Source organism: Perca flavescens, chromosome 3 (assembly GCF_004354835.1).
Source record: "Perca flavescens isolate YP-PL-M2 chromosome 3, PFLA_1.0, whole genome shotgun sequence".
Taxonomy (NCBI): Eukaryota; Metazoa; Chordata; class Actinopteri; order Perciformes; family Percidae; genus Perca; species Perca flavescens.
In genome coordinates this window covers 34,471,802-34,489,835 of record NC_041333.1, presented here as the reverse complement: position 1 = coordinate 34,489,835, position 18,034 = coordinate 34,471,802, and the positions used below count along the sequence as shown (strand labels likewise).

Genomic DNA, 18,034 nt, shown 5'->3' with positions numbered 1-18,034 from the left:
TGTAAAGCAAACATTTTACAAAATAAAAGCATCAAAGACCATCAAACATATAGAGCAGTCCTCTGAGACAGTGGTTCCCAACCTGGGGTCCGGGCACCCCCAGGGGGGGCGGCAAAGATCACAGGGGGGGCGCGAGTCTTTATCTGGTTTGAGGTTGAGGTAAAAAAAAAAAATTTGCACATGTTAAACAAATTATGATAATACACTAGAATATATAATGTATACAAAAGTCTGTATAAAAACTATATATTCTGTTGTATCCTCATTTTTCCTGCTGCCACGGCATCACTATTTTATGAATGAAACATGGCGGAGAAACGTCACAGTGCTGATAACTGCTCTGTATCAAAAAAGAAAGTAAGGCTCTATTTCCAGAGTTACCTCAACTTCGGTTTTGGGGGAGGGGGGGGGCTCGGCTTTTCTTAGGCATGAGTAGGGGGGGCGCCAAGGAAAAAAGGTTGGGAACCACTGCTCTGAGACATCTGACTGGATCCAATCAAGCTCTTGTGGTGGGAGATTCATAACTTTGAAGGTGGTGTATATTTTGGAAAAACTGTAACCAGCCAATGGAAACACATTTCCTTCCTGCAGCCGTTAACAATACGTAGTCTTAATATAATATATACAGTACACTTTGTGCTGCAGCCTTTTCTTCACTACAAACTCGTCTTGGCCTCCATTATATCGCCCTCCTGTACTTCCCCTCCACCCACCGCAGCAGACAGAAGTGTGTCAATCAAAACTGCTGTGTGTGGCTGAACACTAATAAAACTGTCCAAAACACTGCAAGGAAGAAATACAGCGGAAGACACTTTGTTGCCTCTGCATAGCTGGCCGTCTGTGAGTGATAAATTGTCCGCTATGCCTGTCAAGCTTTCAATGTCACGCCTGAACAAACTTGACTGAGGGAGAGAGTAGGAGAACAATGATAGAGGCAGCATGAAAGAAGGGGAGAAAGCAAGTGACAGGGAAGAGAGGGTTAATTACAGTCAACACATCTGAAACATGCAAACATTTCAGGATGGCTGAGCAAAGACAGACAGACACACACACAGAGAGAGAGAGAGAGAGAGAGAGAGAGAAGAAAGTGTGTGTGTGTGTGTGTGTGCAAAAAACATTTGTGGGTCTTTCCTCACCTGCCATTTTACCTGTGAGAGCTCCAATTTGGCTAACAAAGAAGTGGATAAACTTCAACAGATAAGATGAGCATCTTCCCTGCAGAGACACTCTGTCTCCATCTCTGTCTCTGCTGTCAGGCGCTGTGAGTGGAGGAGCGGGATTGGCTTTGTGCCTGACAGGATGACTTCCACACACACAAGACTGTTTTGTTGGCCTTTGCCCACCCTGAGGTTAGACCAGGTTCCTTGTGTGTTTCTCTGAAGCTGTAAATAAACTCAACCGTTATCATCTTCAGCCATCTGTCTCTGTGGCTGCTTGAGATCTGGGGAAGATGAGGCTTATTCGTGCGGTGTCCCGGTCAGACGGGGCATAACAGAGGAGAGGAGACAAGGAGGGAACAAGGAGAGGAGAGAAGAAATGAGGAGAGGAGACAAGAAGAGGAGGGGAAAACAAGGAGAGGAGACAAGGAGGAAACAAGGAGAGGAGAAGAACAGAGAGAGGAGAGGAGAAGAGAGGAAACAAAGAGAAAAAAAGGAGAGGAAACCAGGAGAGGAGAGTCTGGCGAGCTTGATCATATTAATGACTCCCACATGCTCCCCTCACAACACTCTCAGCTCAGGATCACACACTACTTCACACACACACGTCTCCAAAATATACATGAGATTCGTCACACACACACACACACACACACACACACACACACACACACACACACACACACACACACACACACACACACTCTCTCCTCATCAGTGCCTCTTTGTCCATCAGCCTGCCAGCTCTCCGTACGTACACACCATATGCATGCACACACACACACACACACACACACACACACACACACACACACACACACACACACACACACACACACACACACACACACTCTCTCTCTCTCTGTCTAACAGTGTTAGCCTAATTTAGCGGTGAATGAAACCTCTGTGCCTTAATGTCCAGACATTAACTTATGTATTGACTGCAGAGATCAAATATAAAAAATATAACCCGGTTTAATTAAACAAAAAATTGAATTGAAAAAATAGTCTCAGTTGACTCCTGTTCAAGCAGGCTTTTACTTAGATTATTATGGTTGTTTGTTATGTTTTCTATTTGTATTTTCAATTTGCTTGTATTGTGACTTCTTGTGTTGTATTGCATTTTACTGTGAAGCACTTTGTGATTTTTATCTGTGAAAGGTGCTAAACAAATTTACCTAAACTTTACTTACTTACTTACTTACATACTTGATTATTTGTGATTATATAATCATTTACTTCTCCCCTACTCTATGTTGGTTGGATTAAAGTCATTCAAAGATGTCACCCTGGGTCATTATGATGTGCATCTTTCCTTATTTTCAGATACTTTATAGACAGGTTGTTTAATCAATTATAATCAGAGTAGTAACTGTAGTTCTAAAAATACATAGAATAATGACATATACAAATGACAATACCATTCAAAAGTAAGGACAATTATACTGGTAATTATAAACGATAAGTACGGTGGCCGACAGGGGCAAACGCCCTGCAACTTCAGAAAACACATGCAAATAGACAAAACACAAGCAAATTAAGAAAACAACTTAATTAATTTGACAACACATGTGCAGCATTCAGCAAACGCGCTGCAAATACACACAACACAACCAAATATACAAACGCGCTGCAATTAAAAAACGATGCAAAAAGAAAAGCATTTATTCAGTTTGATAAATCCCACGGTAAATTGGCTGGTTAAACAGGGAGGGACTATTTTAAATAGTCTATTTTTTTGTATTTCAAGAGCGTATTGCTCCACAATATGAATACAGATTGCTCACTTATTTTGTTGTACAGTATAATATGTGAAGTTGCAGGGCGTTTGCCCCTGTCGGCCACCGTAGATAAGCATTAAACAGTCCTTCCAGAAAAATGCAGAGTTTTTTTGTGATTGTTGTGGGCAAAAATCCTTGATTATGCGGCACGTTTTCTTAAAAAATACGATGGAATATGCTCTATGATATTTATGCAATTTTATGCGCTGAAATTGCGGAACTTGCAAAAATTGCGGTTTGATGAAAAAGAGGAAAAAAAATGATTCCCCCAACATCCTGCTTTTCGATGATGTTCACGTCACGTAATTACGTAACTTCATAACGTTCCCATGGCAACAGCGGAAAATGGCTGCTCTTGTGTGAAGTAAACGCCACATTTTTCAACTTTCTGCTAAGATATATTATGTGACTTTTTTGCAACGAAAATGCGGGGATTATGAAATCATTCAAGCCATGCATATTTTGTGCAGAAATCGACAATTTATGCGACAATTTATGCGGCAAAAGTGCGGCGTATTTGAAAAAATGCAGCCCCCTCATAAATATGCAGACTTTGGGTGATTATGCATTGAATTATGCGATTGCATAATCGCGTTTATCTGGAGAGACTGGTTAAAGTGTGGCAAATTACACAGCTTGTTTTCCTACCTTAATAATGGAATGCTATTCCCTGCAATATACATGCAGGATATAGCAGTTATACTTTTAAATAAAACCTATCACACACAAGGTCTGAAAAAAGTTTGCCTTTTTGGAAAGATAGTGTGAACTAGAGGTGATGATATCACTTTACTAAATCCAGTCAAAGCAAAGCGCAACCCCTCCCTGAAGCCCAGACTACATGAAGGTGAATAACACATGAAGTGAAATGAAATCAACAGTTGTGTCTGGGCATACATGTTTAACTGTGATGGAGAGAAAGTGAAAAAACAAGGAGAAGAATCAGAAGAGGAAGGAAGGTATGAAGGAGGGAACAGAGGGAGAAGAGGAAATAAGGGGAGCAATGGAAGAAAAGAGGTGAGAAATAAAGGAATTGTGGAACTAAGTTTGGAAATGAGTATGAAGGAGAGATGAGGAAAGGAGGGGAGGAAAAAAGGAAAGTATGGAGGCTGGAAGATAGGGAAAATAGAAGAGATAGAAAGATGAGAAATTATGAATTCACAGAGAAATTGAAGAAGGAGCAAATAAAGACTAGAACTAAAAAAGGTGTCATGAAAGGAGTAAGAGAGAATGAAGGCAAAGCATGAAAAGGAATATGGGAGGAATCGAGAAAGGATTAAAGAAGAAGTGAGGGAAGAATGAAAGAAGGGAACAAGGAATGAGTGGAAGGACTGCAGCAGCATAACAATAATAAAGAGAGTCGAGGAAGGAAAATATGAACAGAGGGAGAAATGGAAAAATAGAGGGAAGAACGCTAAGAATAAAGAAAGGAGGGAAGAATGAAGGTGGGTAAGTGGAGAAATACAGGGATAGAGGAAGGAAAACAGGAGGGGGAGGAAAGAATGAAGGAAGGAGGAAAAAAAATGTGATTAGAGGAATTAAGAAAAGCCTGCAGAGAGTATTGAGAAAGGAATGAACATCTGGGTGGATGGAATGAAAAGGAGGACAAGAGGGAGGTTAGAGGGAAGAGAGGAATAGGGGGATGAAGGGAGGAGAAGTCAAGGAGGGCAGGAGCCCAGGTGCAAAGTGGTGGGCAGACTGGGTTTCCTGTCCGTCAGGTAGAACTGCAGCAACTACAATATCCTCAGTGTTAAAACAATTACGGCCAGTGTGTTTGGGCCTATAAAACTGCAGCCATTGCATACAGTATGTGTGTGTGTGTGTGTGTGTGTGTGTGTGTGTGTGTGTGTGTGTGTGTGTGTGTGTGTGTGTGTGTGTGTGAGAGAGAGAGAGAGACAGGAAGGGAGCGAGCAGCAGAGAAAGCGAGAACAAGCCCCACTGTCTCCTCGTGCCTTACACATTCCTACTTTAGGAAAACAGAAAACTTATCTCCAGAGTTTTTTTTTTTTTTTTTTTTTAAAACACGATGTTTGTCCTGGAAAGGGTCGCCGATGCTGCTGAAAGGCCCGTTGACACCCGGCGGCGGGATATAGCGTCTGAACTAACAGCCCGCCTGTGAAGGCGTGAATCGCTCACTTGTAAACGCTGCTCTCTCTGCCGTTAATCTGTCCAGCACATGTGTTAAACTGACCATTAACACACACGGAGGGATGATGAGGGTATGTTTAACACACACTCACACACACTCACACACACACTCACACACACACAATGAAGAATGAGACTATAATCTTTCTGCAGGTTTACCGAGTGTCTGTGCAGCTTACTTTACCGGCACCTTAAAAAAGGAGCAGACCAATATCTTTGTACGTTTTAGCACATCGAGCACAAATGACCTGTACTTTACATCAACTGCTGACCATTTCTAAAGCATACGCTCAACTTTCACATGGATTTTCAAATTCCAACCTGCAGAAACACACTGGGATAAAGTTCACGCAAGTGCAGTAAGAAAGTCCACTTGAGGAGACTTCTGTCAAGCTAAAGTTTTTCCTCAGGTTTCCTAATAAATAAAGTATTAATTAGTGTAGTTTTGCAACGCATTCTCATGAACAGGTTTGTATGATATCGTACCAAAATGCATGCACACCAGTGTGTACGGTATCCTACGAAATAAGGCGACTGTCAGCTGGTCACTGGGAGCCGGTGTTCTGTCGATTTATGCTACCTATCGAGATGTGCTACTTAGCGGTTCTGCGCATGCGCACGACCCACAAGCATGGTCTGATTCCCCGCCCATAAATCTATGCAACCTTGCGGTCGGACATACGGCCGATACTGTGGTTAATAGAGTAATATCTAATAAATAATTTATTCATTGTACCTTTTGATAGGGTATATTTGTCTATCAGAATACACTACCACTGAAATATTCAATAAATATAATTTAATAGAATATCAAAATATGCTCCTTATCTCCTGACAATGCACATGGAGTGAGTAGTGGTGCAATATATAATGATTCTGTTGGGGGAGCATTATTTGATAGGGTATATTTGTCTATCAGAATATGCTACCACTGAAATATTCAATAAAGATATAATGGAGTATCAAAATATTCTCAAATAAACATAAGATGTCAATACTGTTAGAGTTATACCTCTATGGGATTCAGCCTGCCTGCACATTTGGAAATATGCAGGCAAATATATCACATAAGGAAGCACATTTCGATAGGGCAGCGCGACTCGATAGACTCTACTATCGATTTACGCTATGGTAGCATTTTTCGACAAGGCAGCATAGATCGTCAGAACACCGGCTATAGAGCACTGGGAGCTGTCGGTCCAATCAGCGGCCGTTGGTCGTTGAGTTTAGCCGACAAAAGATGACTATAATGGCTAAGCCTAAAAACTTAAAGTTGTTCCTGCTGTAAGGACTTGAAACAAACAGCCTATGGCTAGTACACTAGCTGACGCGCTCTCTTCTACCTTACACCGCTCAGCATACTGTCAAAATCATAGACTCCAAATAGTCATCGTGGCATTTTGATGGACATTTATTGGTCACAATGGGCCTCATTCACCAATATCTTCCTAAGCTTTCTCTTAAATATGTTCTTAAGAAGGTTCCTAAGAAAAGTCTACGTCAGATTCATGACGTGTTCTTAAACAGCAGATTTGTTCGCATCTGTGTTCTTAGGATTGATGAATCCCACGTCTTCGTAACTGAAAGCGCGTGCCAGTTGTTCCTAATTAGCATAAGAAAACGCCCCGCAAATTCCCATATAAGGACATGACACTTCCTGTGCACCTCCTGGGAGACAGGTTGTCGGAGATTGTCGGAGCCGCGGTGGAGGAACTATTGAATCTTAGTACTTAAATAAAAGTACAAATAACAAGAGACATATTTACTTTAGTAAAAGTATAAGATGTCCACTACCACAAACAAGGCCTGGCTTTTTAAAAAAAGTTCCTGTCCTAACCAGCATAAAACGGAAATGTGTTGTTAGAATCGGAATGCGGTTGGTTTTATTCAAGTTTTATTTTCTTCATGCAAGTAAGCCAATAAAGTGTGTGAAGCAGCGCAGATGGAGATGTGAAGAGGTCCAGCCAAATAAATAAGATATGAACACGTCTTACGCAGCCTGGCGGAGGAGTAAACGACGCTGTGGTGAGAAATAGATATAGCAACTTTGATTTAAAAACGGGAATAATAAAAACAAACGTTTTCATTTTCACTTTTACCGGAGGCTTTAGGCCTATTACCGAGGGTCAGCGGCGCTGCGCCCAAGCTCTGCAGCACCGGAGCCGGCTTGGATCAGCGGAGCCCCATATATACAGTATCTACGGCAACCAAACTTCTGGTGAGACAAACATGTGACGGTCAGGAAGACGTTTTGGCAGAGGGGGGAAACTGATCAGAAAATGTAACGGAACATTGTAGAAATGTAGTGGAGTAGAAAGTATAGATAATTGCTGCAAAATGTAACAAAGTAAAAGTCAAAAGTAGTCTATGCACTATTGAGTCTACTTAAGTAAAGTACAAATACGTGAAAAATGTACTTAAGTACAGTTAGGACGAATTTGTACTTTGTTACATTCTACCACTGCATTTTGGCCCTATAAATAGCGATCAATCACCAAATAACGCAGGATTTAATCAGTTTAATTGCTGATGTAAATTGCAGTGTTAGTGTTTTTTTTTTGCATAATATGATTTCTTTTTCAACAAATGATCAGAAATACATTACAGTACAATACTATCATTGTAAACGACTGTAGAATTAAATAAAATGCAGTAAGCAATCATTTGGAGCAAATTGTCATCACTCAAATGTGCGTAAGAGTGCTTTTCAGTGTTCGTAGATTTTGTTCTTAGCTAAGAACAAATCCAAGTTAAGAAAACATTAGTGAATGCCAGAATCTTTGTAAAAAGTTCGTAAGAAGGGTTTAAGAACACATTTCTTCGTAAGAACGGTTGGTGAATGAGGCCCAATGTTCTTTTGAATGAAAGTGCAAGAATCCACGTGTCCATCAAGCTCCATTAACAAACATTTACACATCCACATGCTGTGTTGCAGTGTGCAGCGATTTGATGAGGTCAAAAACTATTTGTGCTCCTCCGATTAACAGCACCCCATGTTACCTGTAGAAAGGTTCCTACCTAAATAGACACCACTCAAAAGCACACCAGTGACACCAGTGGACAATTTGTGTCCTACACCCAAAACAAACGAAAAGGGCTCTTAGAATGACTTTGAGCCGAGTACAGGGCATGGCGAGATGGCGTCCTTTCAGAGGCCGTGGCATTTGAGTTTAGCTGACAAAAAGTGAGCGTCATGCGGCGACGACAGTTAAGTCCAGGCGCCAAAACGACGGCTTTGGAAAGAGAACTCCACTAACCAGCTTGAAAGCGCCGGGTTTTAGGACACACCCATCCAGCCCGACCTCTTCGGTCCACAGCGCTCCTTAAACAGCAACAGTCAACGTAGTGCATGCAGCAACAAATACGTGAAATACGTACTACATACCACCATGGGACCTTATTTCCGCAGGGTAGTGAACGGCGCGAGACAAATAATTAGTTGATCCCGTTGAACTGAGCCATGAATTACACTTATGATGTTCGTCAATTTAAAAGATCATTTTGAAAGTGAAAAAAGTCATAGGTTTGTCGTAGTACCACTTAGTTTTGTGGGAACTGTGTATGTAGCCTAAAGAACTTTTATTAACCTATGTTAACACTGCCATATTCTACAGGAGTTTATTGTGCGTCTCTACTTTATTGACATTACTATATTTCTACATGTACTCACTGTAGCTGTGATATTTGTTTAGCATGCTCAAATGCTATAATGCTAAAATATATTACAGGATTACTGGGGCTGTTTTTCATGTGAGTTCTCACTTTTACACACACACACACACGCCTGTTTCCCCTGAGTAGTAGGTTAAATATTTGCCTGGCAGCAATGTGTGTGTCTTTATTGTTAGGTCTTGCTGGCTGGTGTTACCCTGTCGTCCTCCAAGGAGCTCACACACACACACACACACACACACACACACACACACACACACACACACACACACACACACACACACACACACACACACACACACACACACACACACACACACACAATTCATTTTAATTAAATTAATTGAATGACTCCCACATGCTCCCCTGACAACACTTTCAGCTCAGGATCACACATTACATTACTTACCAAAATATACATGAGATTCGTCTCACACAAACACACAATTATAATTTTCCTTCTTTAGAGAAGAATCATGGTGTAAAGTCATTAAAAATTCAATCTTGCTCTGATTTTTATCTTGGTTTTTAACATTTCATCTTGTTGACCTGTAACTTATGTTTTCAGCTTTAGATGTGCAATTTAAGATTCTCAGCTTCAATTTTATTGTATGTCCATATTTGCAGTGTATTTTGGTTTTATGATCCTGAAAGCTGTATATTTGAATTAAACTGTACATTCAACAGCCAAACTACTATAAGGACAAGGAATTTAAAATTAGCATGAGCTATAAACTCTCTGTGCAACAGTTTCATTCTCCGTATTGGAACTAAATGTCATCGTCCCTATATCAAATCAAATCAAATTCAAAACTTAGCTTTTAAAAGAAATGATACATTTAAAAAAAGTGTTCATTGGAAATATAAAAGTATAGCAGATATTCTCAGTAAAAGCTGAATGAGTCAAAGTAAGTTAAATCTTACAGTGGCCCATGTCAGTGGCAAATAAATCTAAATTACATAAATAATGTCAGAGCTAATAATTCAATATGAATAAGAACTGGTCCTATCTGTCAGATTTTTCAAAGTTTATTTTACCAAAAAGAATTATTTGAACCTCCTCATTAAATACAAAATTGCAAAAAGGTCCACTTTTTGAAAAAAAAAGAACCACCCGCCCTTCCACTAGGATAGCTACGGGCCTGACTCCTCTTTTTTAGGTAATATTATATTCTAACGGCTGTTCTGCACTGCAGTGCAAAGGATCATGGGATGGGACTATGTTATTAACGCTTCCTGTCCTAGTGCTTTTCTTATGCATTTATGTTACCTGGGTTTTAGTTGATTTAGTTTATTTACATTTGTTGGGTTACCATGACTGAGACACTGGGGGAGGTTGGTGGTCCGTGTAACGCTTATCAGTTCAATTTTCTGAGCAGAAATGGACATTTGGAAAAACAGAAAAATGGGTTCAAATATCCAATATTTTTCCACCTTGACAAATTAAAAAACTGGATCTTTAACCTGTCTTTCCAATTTTCTGTTTTTTATGTCATTAGCTCTGTGCTAGCTCACGGACTTCTTCCACGTAGCTCGCTACAATAGGCCTATATCTTCCATAAAATGCGTCCTAAAGGAAATGCATTTACATTGGTCAGTTTGATAAACTGATGATTTCTGCCATTTGTGAAACTAAATTCACAAAGTTTTCAGGTAGGCCTACAAACCTGAAAATGTAGACTAACTAAACTAACAGCCTATATTGTTTTTTAGAATACTACTACACTTGTATAAATACTAGTTTTAGTGAGTATAATCCTTAACCCTTGTGTTGTCTTCCTATTCAACCTTGAAAAAAAATATTTTTCCCCGACGTTTTTGACGCCTTTTTTTCCACTTTTCTTTGTTTTTGCTTTTTCCAACGTTTTAAATTGTTAAATGTTTCTTCTACACATTTTCAGCGCTTGTTTCTACGTCCCACTTTTCTGATATTAAACAAAAATTAACTACACAGAAGTTTCCGACCCCCTAGCTTCGTAAACAGGCTAGGCTACTTGTTGGTTAGTGAGGTTAGTGAGGGAGAGTTCCGGTCCTACCGCTGTTCTGTCGGTCCGGACCGGGTCGGACAGCAGGAAGACGAGCAGCGCGCGACAGGTGAAGGTGAGCGCGAGCATCATTCCTGCCACAGCGGACCAGAGGAGGAGTGGCCGCGCGCCCTGTTGTTCCGAAGTTTTCAAAGCGCCGCAGTGCGCGCGGAGCGGCCGCAGCAAAGTCTGTAGCGGGTGACTGATGATGATGATGATGATGAGGAGGAGGAGGAAAGCTCTAAACGAAGACCGACTTCTGCGTCGCTTCTTCGGATGTCACCGAGCTGCTCATGTTGCTTTTTTTAGAGGTCTCGAGCTGCTCCAAAAAGGTAGAGCACACCAGCGCGTGAGAGCAGGCGCGAGTGTGTCGGCGATGCGTGCGCAGGTCAGACCCTCTCCTCTCCGAAAGGTCCGGCCCATTTCCGCTCCCCGTGCCGAAAACCAGCTGATAAAATCCATGAGGTGAAGCCAACAGGTCCGTTGCTCGCAGCGATTGTTTAATTTTAACAACGAAAATAACTTCGGATTGCACGCGGACAGAGGAAGTTTACAAAAACAGCAGCAGCAGTTTGTGTAGTTTGGGCCCTCTGGTATGGGATCAAATAAGGGTCATTAATATTTTGAGCTTGTAAAACAAGTTTTGTAGCTGTAGAATCAAAAGTCTGACAGGACATTTGCGTGTCCATCGCTCAGACTTTGTTTAACCTCACTGTTGAAAATATTCCTCCACTAAGCTGAATTCCACATGCACACAAATAATGCTACAGCTACAAAACTGTTTTACAAGCTCAAAATATCAATGGACCCTCTTTGGTCCCATACTCTTGCACCTGGTTTGGTTCAAGTACAGTGACTTCTGAAAGCTCAAGTACAAATCCAGACTTGAGGTTAAAAAGCTGATAAAATGGCACAACAGTGCATCATGTTTTTGTTATCGGACTAGCAGAATGGATGATGTCAGTTACTGAAGTGACATAAAAGAAATATTAGGTATGGCAGTCATTTCTGTTCACACGGAGATTACAGTGATATGAAGTATGATGGCACTTGTCCACAGTGTTGACAAATATATGCTAATGTCACTTCAAAACTTCACGGGACATTACCATAAGACTATTTGAGATAAAAACCAAGTAAGTTGACATTAGAGCTGCAAAGATTAATTTAATATCTGACAATCGATTAATCGCCAACTAGTTTGATAATTGATTAATCGGTTTGAGTCATTTTTTTTCTTCTTAAAAGAAATACGCCACCGTTTGTTGAAATAGTTCTTATCCTGGTCTACCCTGGCTGTAGATAGGTGGGCCAACGCATTTTTTTTGTCTCAGTGCAAGTAATTAGGTTGTTTTTCTTTAAGTATGAGAGGGAAACCTGTATTGGTACCAGTGTTTCCGCTGGTAACTCTCTGTTACTGCTGCCGCCACGGTGAGAAACACATCAGAAGTTATTAAATGCAACTAACTTCAGTTGGTTGAGTAATAGCGTGTAAGACGGAGCCTGCTGGATCATAGTTCATAAAAATGCAGCGCAGTGACGATACAGACATTTCATAGCCGACACAAGACGGGTGTAATGAGTCAACCGGAACTCTCTGAGTAGCCTAGCATATCGTCACCTTCCTAAAATAATTGCCTAAGTCATTTTTTCAGGTTTTTCAGAAAACACAAAAAGTAAAACTGCCTAAGTCACATGCTTGACATAGGCAGTTATACAAGGTGTAGAATCACATGACCTGTTCAACTGAGGATGTAAGCAATTTTACCAGAGGTGGCCAGCACCATGAGGAGATGATTTAGGCAACAAAATCATTCTCTTATATATATATATATATATATATATATATATATATATATATATATAAAAAAAAGCTCCTTCATAAGCTTTCAACAACAATAACAGACTGATTTAAAAGAGAAAGAGGACGCCCGGCTAGCTCACTTGGTAAATATAGAGGTTTTACACCCCCCCTCTCTCCCCCCTTTCATGTCTTCAGCTTTTCTGTCAAAATAAAGGTCGAAATCTTTAGGGAAAAAAAAAAAAAAATGTGTTCATCTACAGTGAAAATAATTGTAAGTTACAACTGTAGTTGACATAAAAATCAGGTAGTTTTTACATTTGAAGAAAACTATATATTAAAAAAGGGAACCCAAACTTTTCATGGGATAGTTGTTCTTAGCTTCCGCAGCCTTTAGTGTCAATCATGTAGAGAGTGAGTCTAATGAGACAGACAGACAGATGGAAAAAAAGAGACATCGAGACAAGCCAAGGTATTTTGTAAGGAAACTTTTATGTGTGCTTTGTGAAACTCAGTTATCATTAAAGACAGAAGGCGTTGCAGTTTCCAGTACAGCAGATAAGGTTTGATATTAAAGAGTACAAAAAAAGGAAAATCACAATTCCAGAGTTCATTTCTCTCCAACCTGACGGGGAAGAGAAAGAAAGAAAAAAAAAAGAAACAAGCTTTTGGTCCAAGTCTTTTCTACTCAGTTCCTTCCCTGTCTGTCCCTCCCTCCCTCTCTCAGTTTCCCCCCCTCCTCTCCCCCACAGCAACAGCCAACAAACACTGGAGAAATCGCTTATCCTGTTTAATTTAGACAGGGAACTTGCTCAGAAAGGGCCTGATTGACGCCCACAATTTCCCCCAGAACTCCATTATTGAAAACATTATGATTGCATAGTTCTTTCTTTCTTTTTTTTTTTTTACATAACAATTTCCTTTTTTAATATTTTTTTATTTGCACATTATGGAATGTTTACATTAAGACCCCCTCCCCCCAACTTCCTTCCAGTAAAATTTTCTTTCCCTTTTCTTCAGAGACAAATGAGGGGATGTAGGGATGGAGCGGAGAGGACGTGGGAGAGTGAGGTAGGGAGAGAGAGAGAGAGAGAGAGAGAGAGAGAGAGAGAGAGAGAGAGAGAGGGACAGGGCTGTAGCCAGCAATAGGCACATTTTATTTTATTACTTCCACCATTTTTCCAAAAAGTCACAAGGGGAGCTCTCCACAGCGCGTTACTGTGGGAGCTCTAAGAATCCAGGGAGTGCAAGCAAACCTTCATTCAGCCAATCAAATGCATCCATGACGTGTACATTTCTGCACATGGGAGCGATTTCTGGTATATAAAACTGGAATCACTTCTACTACTACATCTTACCTATCATATAAATGTATAGTTTCTGTATTTAAATAAGCACCTGAAGCCCCACCCCAGGAGGAGAATAGTTTCACAGAAGCAAATATTTGTGTTTATTACTATGGTGTGTTGCCTGTCATGGTGATTTCTACAGGAGAAGGCCTTTAGGTACACAAGCCTCGACGTCATGGCTACCAACTTTTTTTCCATTAGTATTTTTCATTGCGAAAATAAAGAAGGAAAAAAAAATAAAAACCTGAAGAAAAGACTTCTGGAAGCTCAAACCTATCTACTGGTGAAACTGCTCTCCCTGTGTTGCTATCATCGGCTTTTAAATGTCTGCGTTTTGTCATTTTATTTTTATTTAAATAAATGTCACTCTACTTTGCCCTACTGGAAAGCCTGCGGCTGATTATTCTCGACAACTGGGGCCGTGTGTTATTCGTCGCACTGAAAAAAATAAGTACGTACAGCGCTGAGCCCCCCCCCCCCCAAACAAAAAACGACAACAAAAAGAAATTAAACTAAGACAGGAGGAGGGAAAGGAGCTGAGGTTAGACAGGTCACCTTGTCCAGCAACATGGGAATAATGGGTAAATATGTCATTTTATCTGGTTGGTCAACACCCCTGCCCCCGGCAGCATAAATCTCTCTAGGATCTAATACACAAACCTCGCCAGTCGCCACGCCACGCCCCACACCACCCTGCCGCTTAACGCCCTGAACACCCCCTGGCAAGAGAAAGAAATTATAATAAAATAAACAAAAAATTAGCATAAGTATCAGATTAGCTTGTGCCCCCCCCTCCCCCAATCATAACCCTTGTCCCTCCCCAGTTTGACCCCACAAAAAAAGGCAGAGAGGGTGAAGCTAAGGACCCACCACTGCAGAGCAACCGTCCCCTGTCCCGCAGCTGCCCCCGGACATGCCTGTCCATATAAACCTTTTTTTTTTTTTTTTTTTTTTTTTTTTTTTTAATTAAACGACAAACTGAATACTCTTGATCCGTGTTACGACATAACGGAGGTGGAAAACATTCGGCGGAGGCCAATCCTAACTACAGTTCAATCAACAAGCTCAGAGTCTCCGAAAGCTTCTCCTGATTCTTTAAACCGGCACACGCAGGGGGCACCTCACCACCACCACCACCACCTCAAATTCTTCCAAACGCTCGATTTCCTGGTGTCTGTCTCTACGCAACAGAATAACTCTCTACCTTCCTTCCCTCTTCCTCCTCTCCCTCCCTCCCTCCCTCCCTCCCTCGTCTGTCCAGGCCTCCTCTTCCTCCTCTACAGATCGCTCTCTCCGTACAGGGCGGTGGAGAAGGACATGTAGTCCAGGGCTCCGGGGATGGCGTTGGGCCCCGTGTAGGGCGCCATGCGGGCGATGCAGTACTCGGCCTGGTCGGGGGGTAGCTCCCTCCTCAGCTCCTCGGCCGTGATGAAGGGCTGATGAACACAGACAGGAAGGTACAGAGAGTGAATTTACATCCTGGCTCACATGCCAAAAAGCACACCTGACGAGACCAATGTACCGATATGCATTGGACGTATTAAACCCTGTATGAAACTGTATAATGTAGTGTAAATGTATAAAAGACGCATGCATTTAAAAACCCACTCAGTCTCTTAACACCTGTATCATGTTGGTTATTGATACTATGGCCAAAGTGATTGCAACGTGTGGGCCCAATGTTTTCCTCAAGTTATTCATTTGACAATTAAAGCTAATTGTAGGTTTTGTTTAATCATGCTCAACTAGTTAAATGTACTGCAGTACAAAGAAAAAGCGAAAAAATGAAACGATAACATTCAATAAGCCTCCAGCTCTTTATGTTTGAGTTAATTCAATGCACTTTATTACACAGAATTATTTCACCTGCGCAATAAAGGAGGGGAAAATAGACACACACAGAGAGGGAATTACTGTAATTGTTGGGGCTTTGTAAATTATAGAGTGTGGTCTAGACCTACTCTATCTGTAAAGTGTCTCGAGATAACCTATGTTATGATTTGATACTATAAATAAAATTTAATTGAATAGAGATACACACACACACACACACACACACACACACACACACACACACACACACACACACACACACACACACACACACACACACACACACACACACACACACACACACACACACACACACACACACACAAAGACAGACAGAGAGACAGACAGAGAGACAGACACACAGAAAGACACACAGACAGACAGAGACAGACAGACAGACACAGACAGAGACAGACACAGACAGAGACACACACACAGAAAGACAGATAGACAGACACAGACAGAGACACACACAGACAGAGACACACACACACACAGAAAGACAGACAGACAGACAGACAGACAGACACACACACAGACACACACCTTATCAGCGGCCAGGATCTTGAAGGAGGCGATGACTTGGTCCGCGGTGTCCGTGTCCGTCGTCTCCCTGGACATGAAGTCAATGAAGGCCTGGAAGGTGACGGCGCCGCTGCCGTTGGGGTCCACTATGCCCATGATGCGAGCAAACTCGCTGTCGCCCTGGCAACCGAGAATCAAAAGATTAACCCAGCAGAGGCGGCACGTTGTCCTCACACACACGCAGACAGTCAGAACTTGACGCGGACATAAAATGCTGTAAGTGTGTAAAACATCAGGACCACCAGGGAATAGACTGAGCCAGGGAACAGAAGTAGTTGAAGATGGCGGTCCAAATATTTTACATTTCACACTTTGACACATGCATCTACACACATAACATGATCAATGGGAAACACAGACAGGTGAGGGCACTGAGGACAAACATTTCAGAACAATTTGGATGGACTATATGAAAAATGACATTTTGATTCAGTCAGTAGTCTATCACCAACTAGGGCAGAAGGGTAGCAAGTACAAAAGCGACACAGATGTGACAAAATAAGACGAGCAGCGGGGATCAGAGAGGGAGGAAGGGAGAGGGAGAGAGAGAGAGAGAACGGTGTCCGCAGGTGTCAACTCAGATTTAAGAGGTTTTTCTACAACACCCCTTTTTTATTTTGCCATTTGAACAAAAAAGCCAAAGTTGTCAAATGCATCAAATGTGCTTCCTCGATTCTACCAGGTGTGTGTGCATTTTGTTTTTAAAATAAAGAGCTGCACTTTAGTTAGAGTACAAAAAAGAAATAGTGATTTGAGGGAATATGTGATCAAAGAGTAAGCAAACAAGACAAAGAAACATTTTGGAGCTAGATATCCAGCCCTGATCATGAAAAGGCCAATTAAATCACTGGAAAAACAGCGTGATGGGAGGCATCGCTAACTGCTTGCCAAACATTGCGTCGGGCCCTATGAAAGTCTTAAAGTCTTTGAATGTGGGCGAACCACATTGAGTTAGGACGGAGTTGGACCTGCGGATACCCTGACAGAGCATCATGCCAGCAGCAGTACCAGGCTGTTTCCTGTAGAAATGAGTAGAGCCCGGAAATCCTCCGAGACCATCTGTCCTGATCGCTTCTGTGGGCCGCCACAGCACAGCAAAGGCCGGAAGGGGGAGTCAGAGAGATACAAGTGGCAGAGAGGAGGATGAAAAGAGGAAGAAGTGATGGAACAGAAATAAGAGAGATCAAAATGTTGTAGAGAAAGTGAGAGAGGTTTTGGGGAAGGTGGGGGGGGGGGGGTGGGAGTGAAAAAAAAGATAAAAAAGCACAAACGGTCAACAGCGAAAGTGAAAACCTGACAGACTGACAGGGGCGGGGGTCTGTTCGGAGAGAGAGGGAGCCTGGTCGAGCTGAAGCAGCACAAAGCCAACAGAGACCCCCGGTGGACAAACAGGGACGCAACATCTCCCTGCCCTCCATGCTGACGGACTGAACCCCTGAGTGACCCCCCTCATCCAGAGCCGAAGAGCATGAGCACTGACGGATCACTGACCAGTTGGTTTGGCTTCACACCAGAACAACGTATTACATTTGTCTATCTAACAGGGAAGCTATCCACAGTCTAAACACAGCAGGGCAATGGGGATTAGGTCAGAGTGTAATGGCAGCTGTGCATGCACGAAGGCACCAAAACAACCATTTTTAGAAGATATTCAGACATGATTAATATCCTTGTTTGTTACGGG

General features: G+C 41.8%; 2 protein-coding genes across 7 annotated transcripts in view; both read right to left on the bottom strand.

Moving 5' to 3' along the window:
- LOC114553238 (SPARC-related modular calcium-binding protein 1) overlaps positions 1 to 11,194 on the bottom strand; it is a 33,095-nt gene extending 21,901 nt beyond the window's left edge. For 2 of the 4 annotated variants that reach the window (XM_028574461.1, XM_028574465.1), the window contains exon 1: positions 10,795 to 11,194. In XM_028574461.1, coding sequence (XP_028430262.1) covers positions 10,795 to 10,875 — 81 coding nt within the window. In that variant the 5' untranslated portion in view covers positions 10,876 to 11,194. Of the gene's footprint in view, positions 1 to 1,136; positions 1,442 to 10,794 lie in introns of all 4 variants that reach the window. The other 2 variants (XM_028574462.1, XM_028574463.1) reach the window with 2 other exon arrangements.
- A 3,988-nt stretch (positions 11,195 to 15,182) lies between these two features.
- The window catches only part of actn4 (actinin, alpha 4), a 72,999-nt gene continuing 70,147 nt past the window's right edge, over positions 15,183 to 18,034 (bottom strand). Inside the window, exons 21-23 of one of the 3 annotated variants that reach the window (XM_028571848.1) lie at positions 17,359 to 17,431; positions 16,312 to 16,470; positions 15,183 to 15,368 (exon numbers count right to left, since the gene is read on the bottom strand). In XM_028571848.1, coding sequence (XP_028427649.1) covers positions 15,210 to 15,368; positions 16,312 to 16,470; positions 17,359 to 17,431 — 391 coding nt within the window. In that variant the 3' untranslated portion in view covers positions 15,183 to 15,209. The remainder of the gene's footprint in view (positions 15,369 to 16,311; positions 16,471 to 17,358; positions 17,432 to 18,034) is intronic. The other 2 variants (XM_028571841.1, XM_028571832.1) reach the window with 2 other exon arrangements.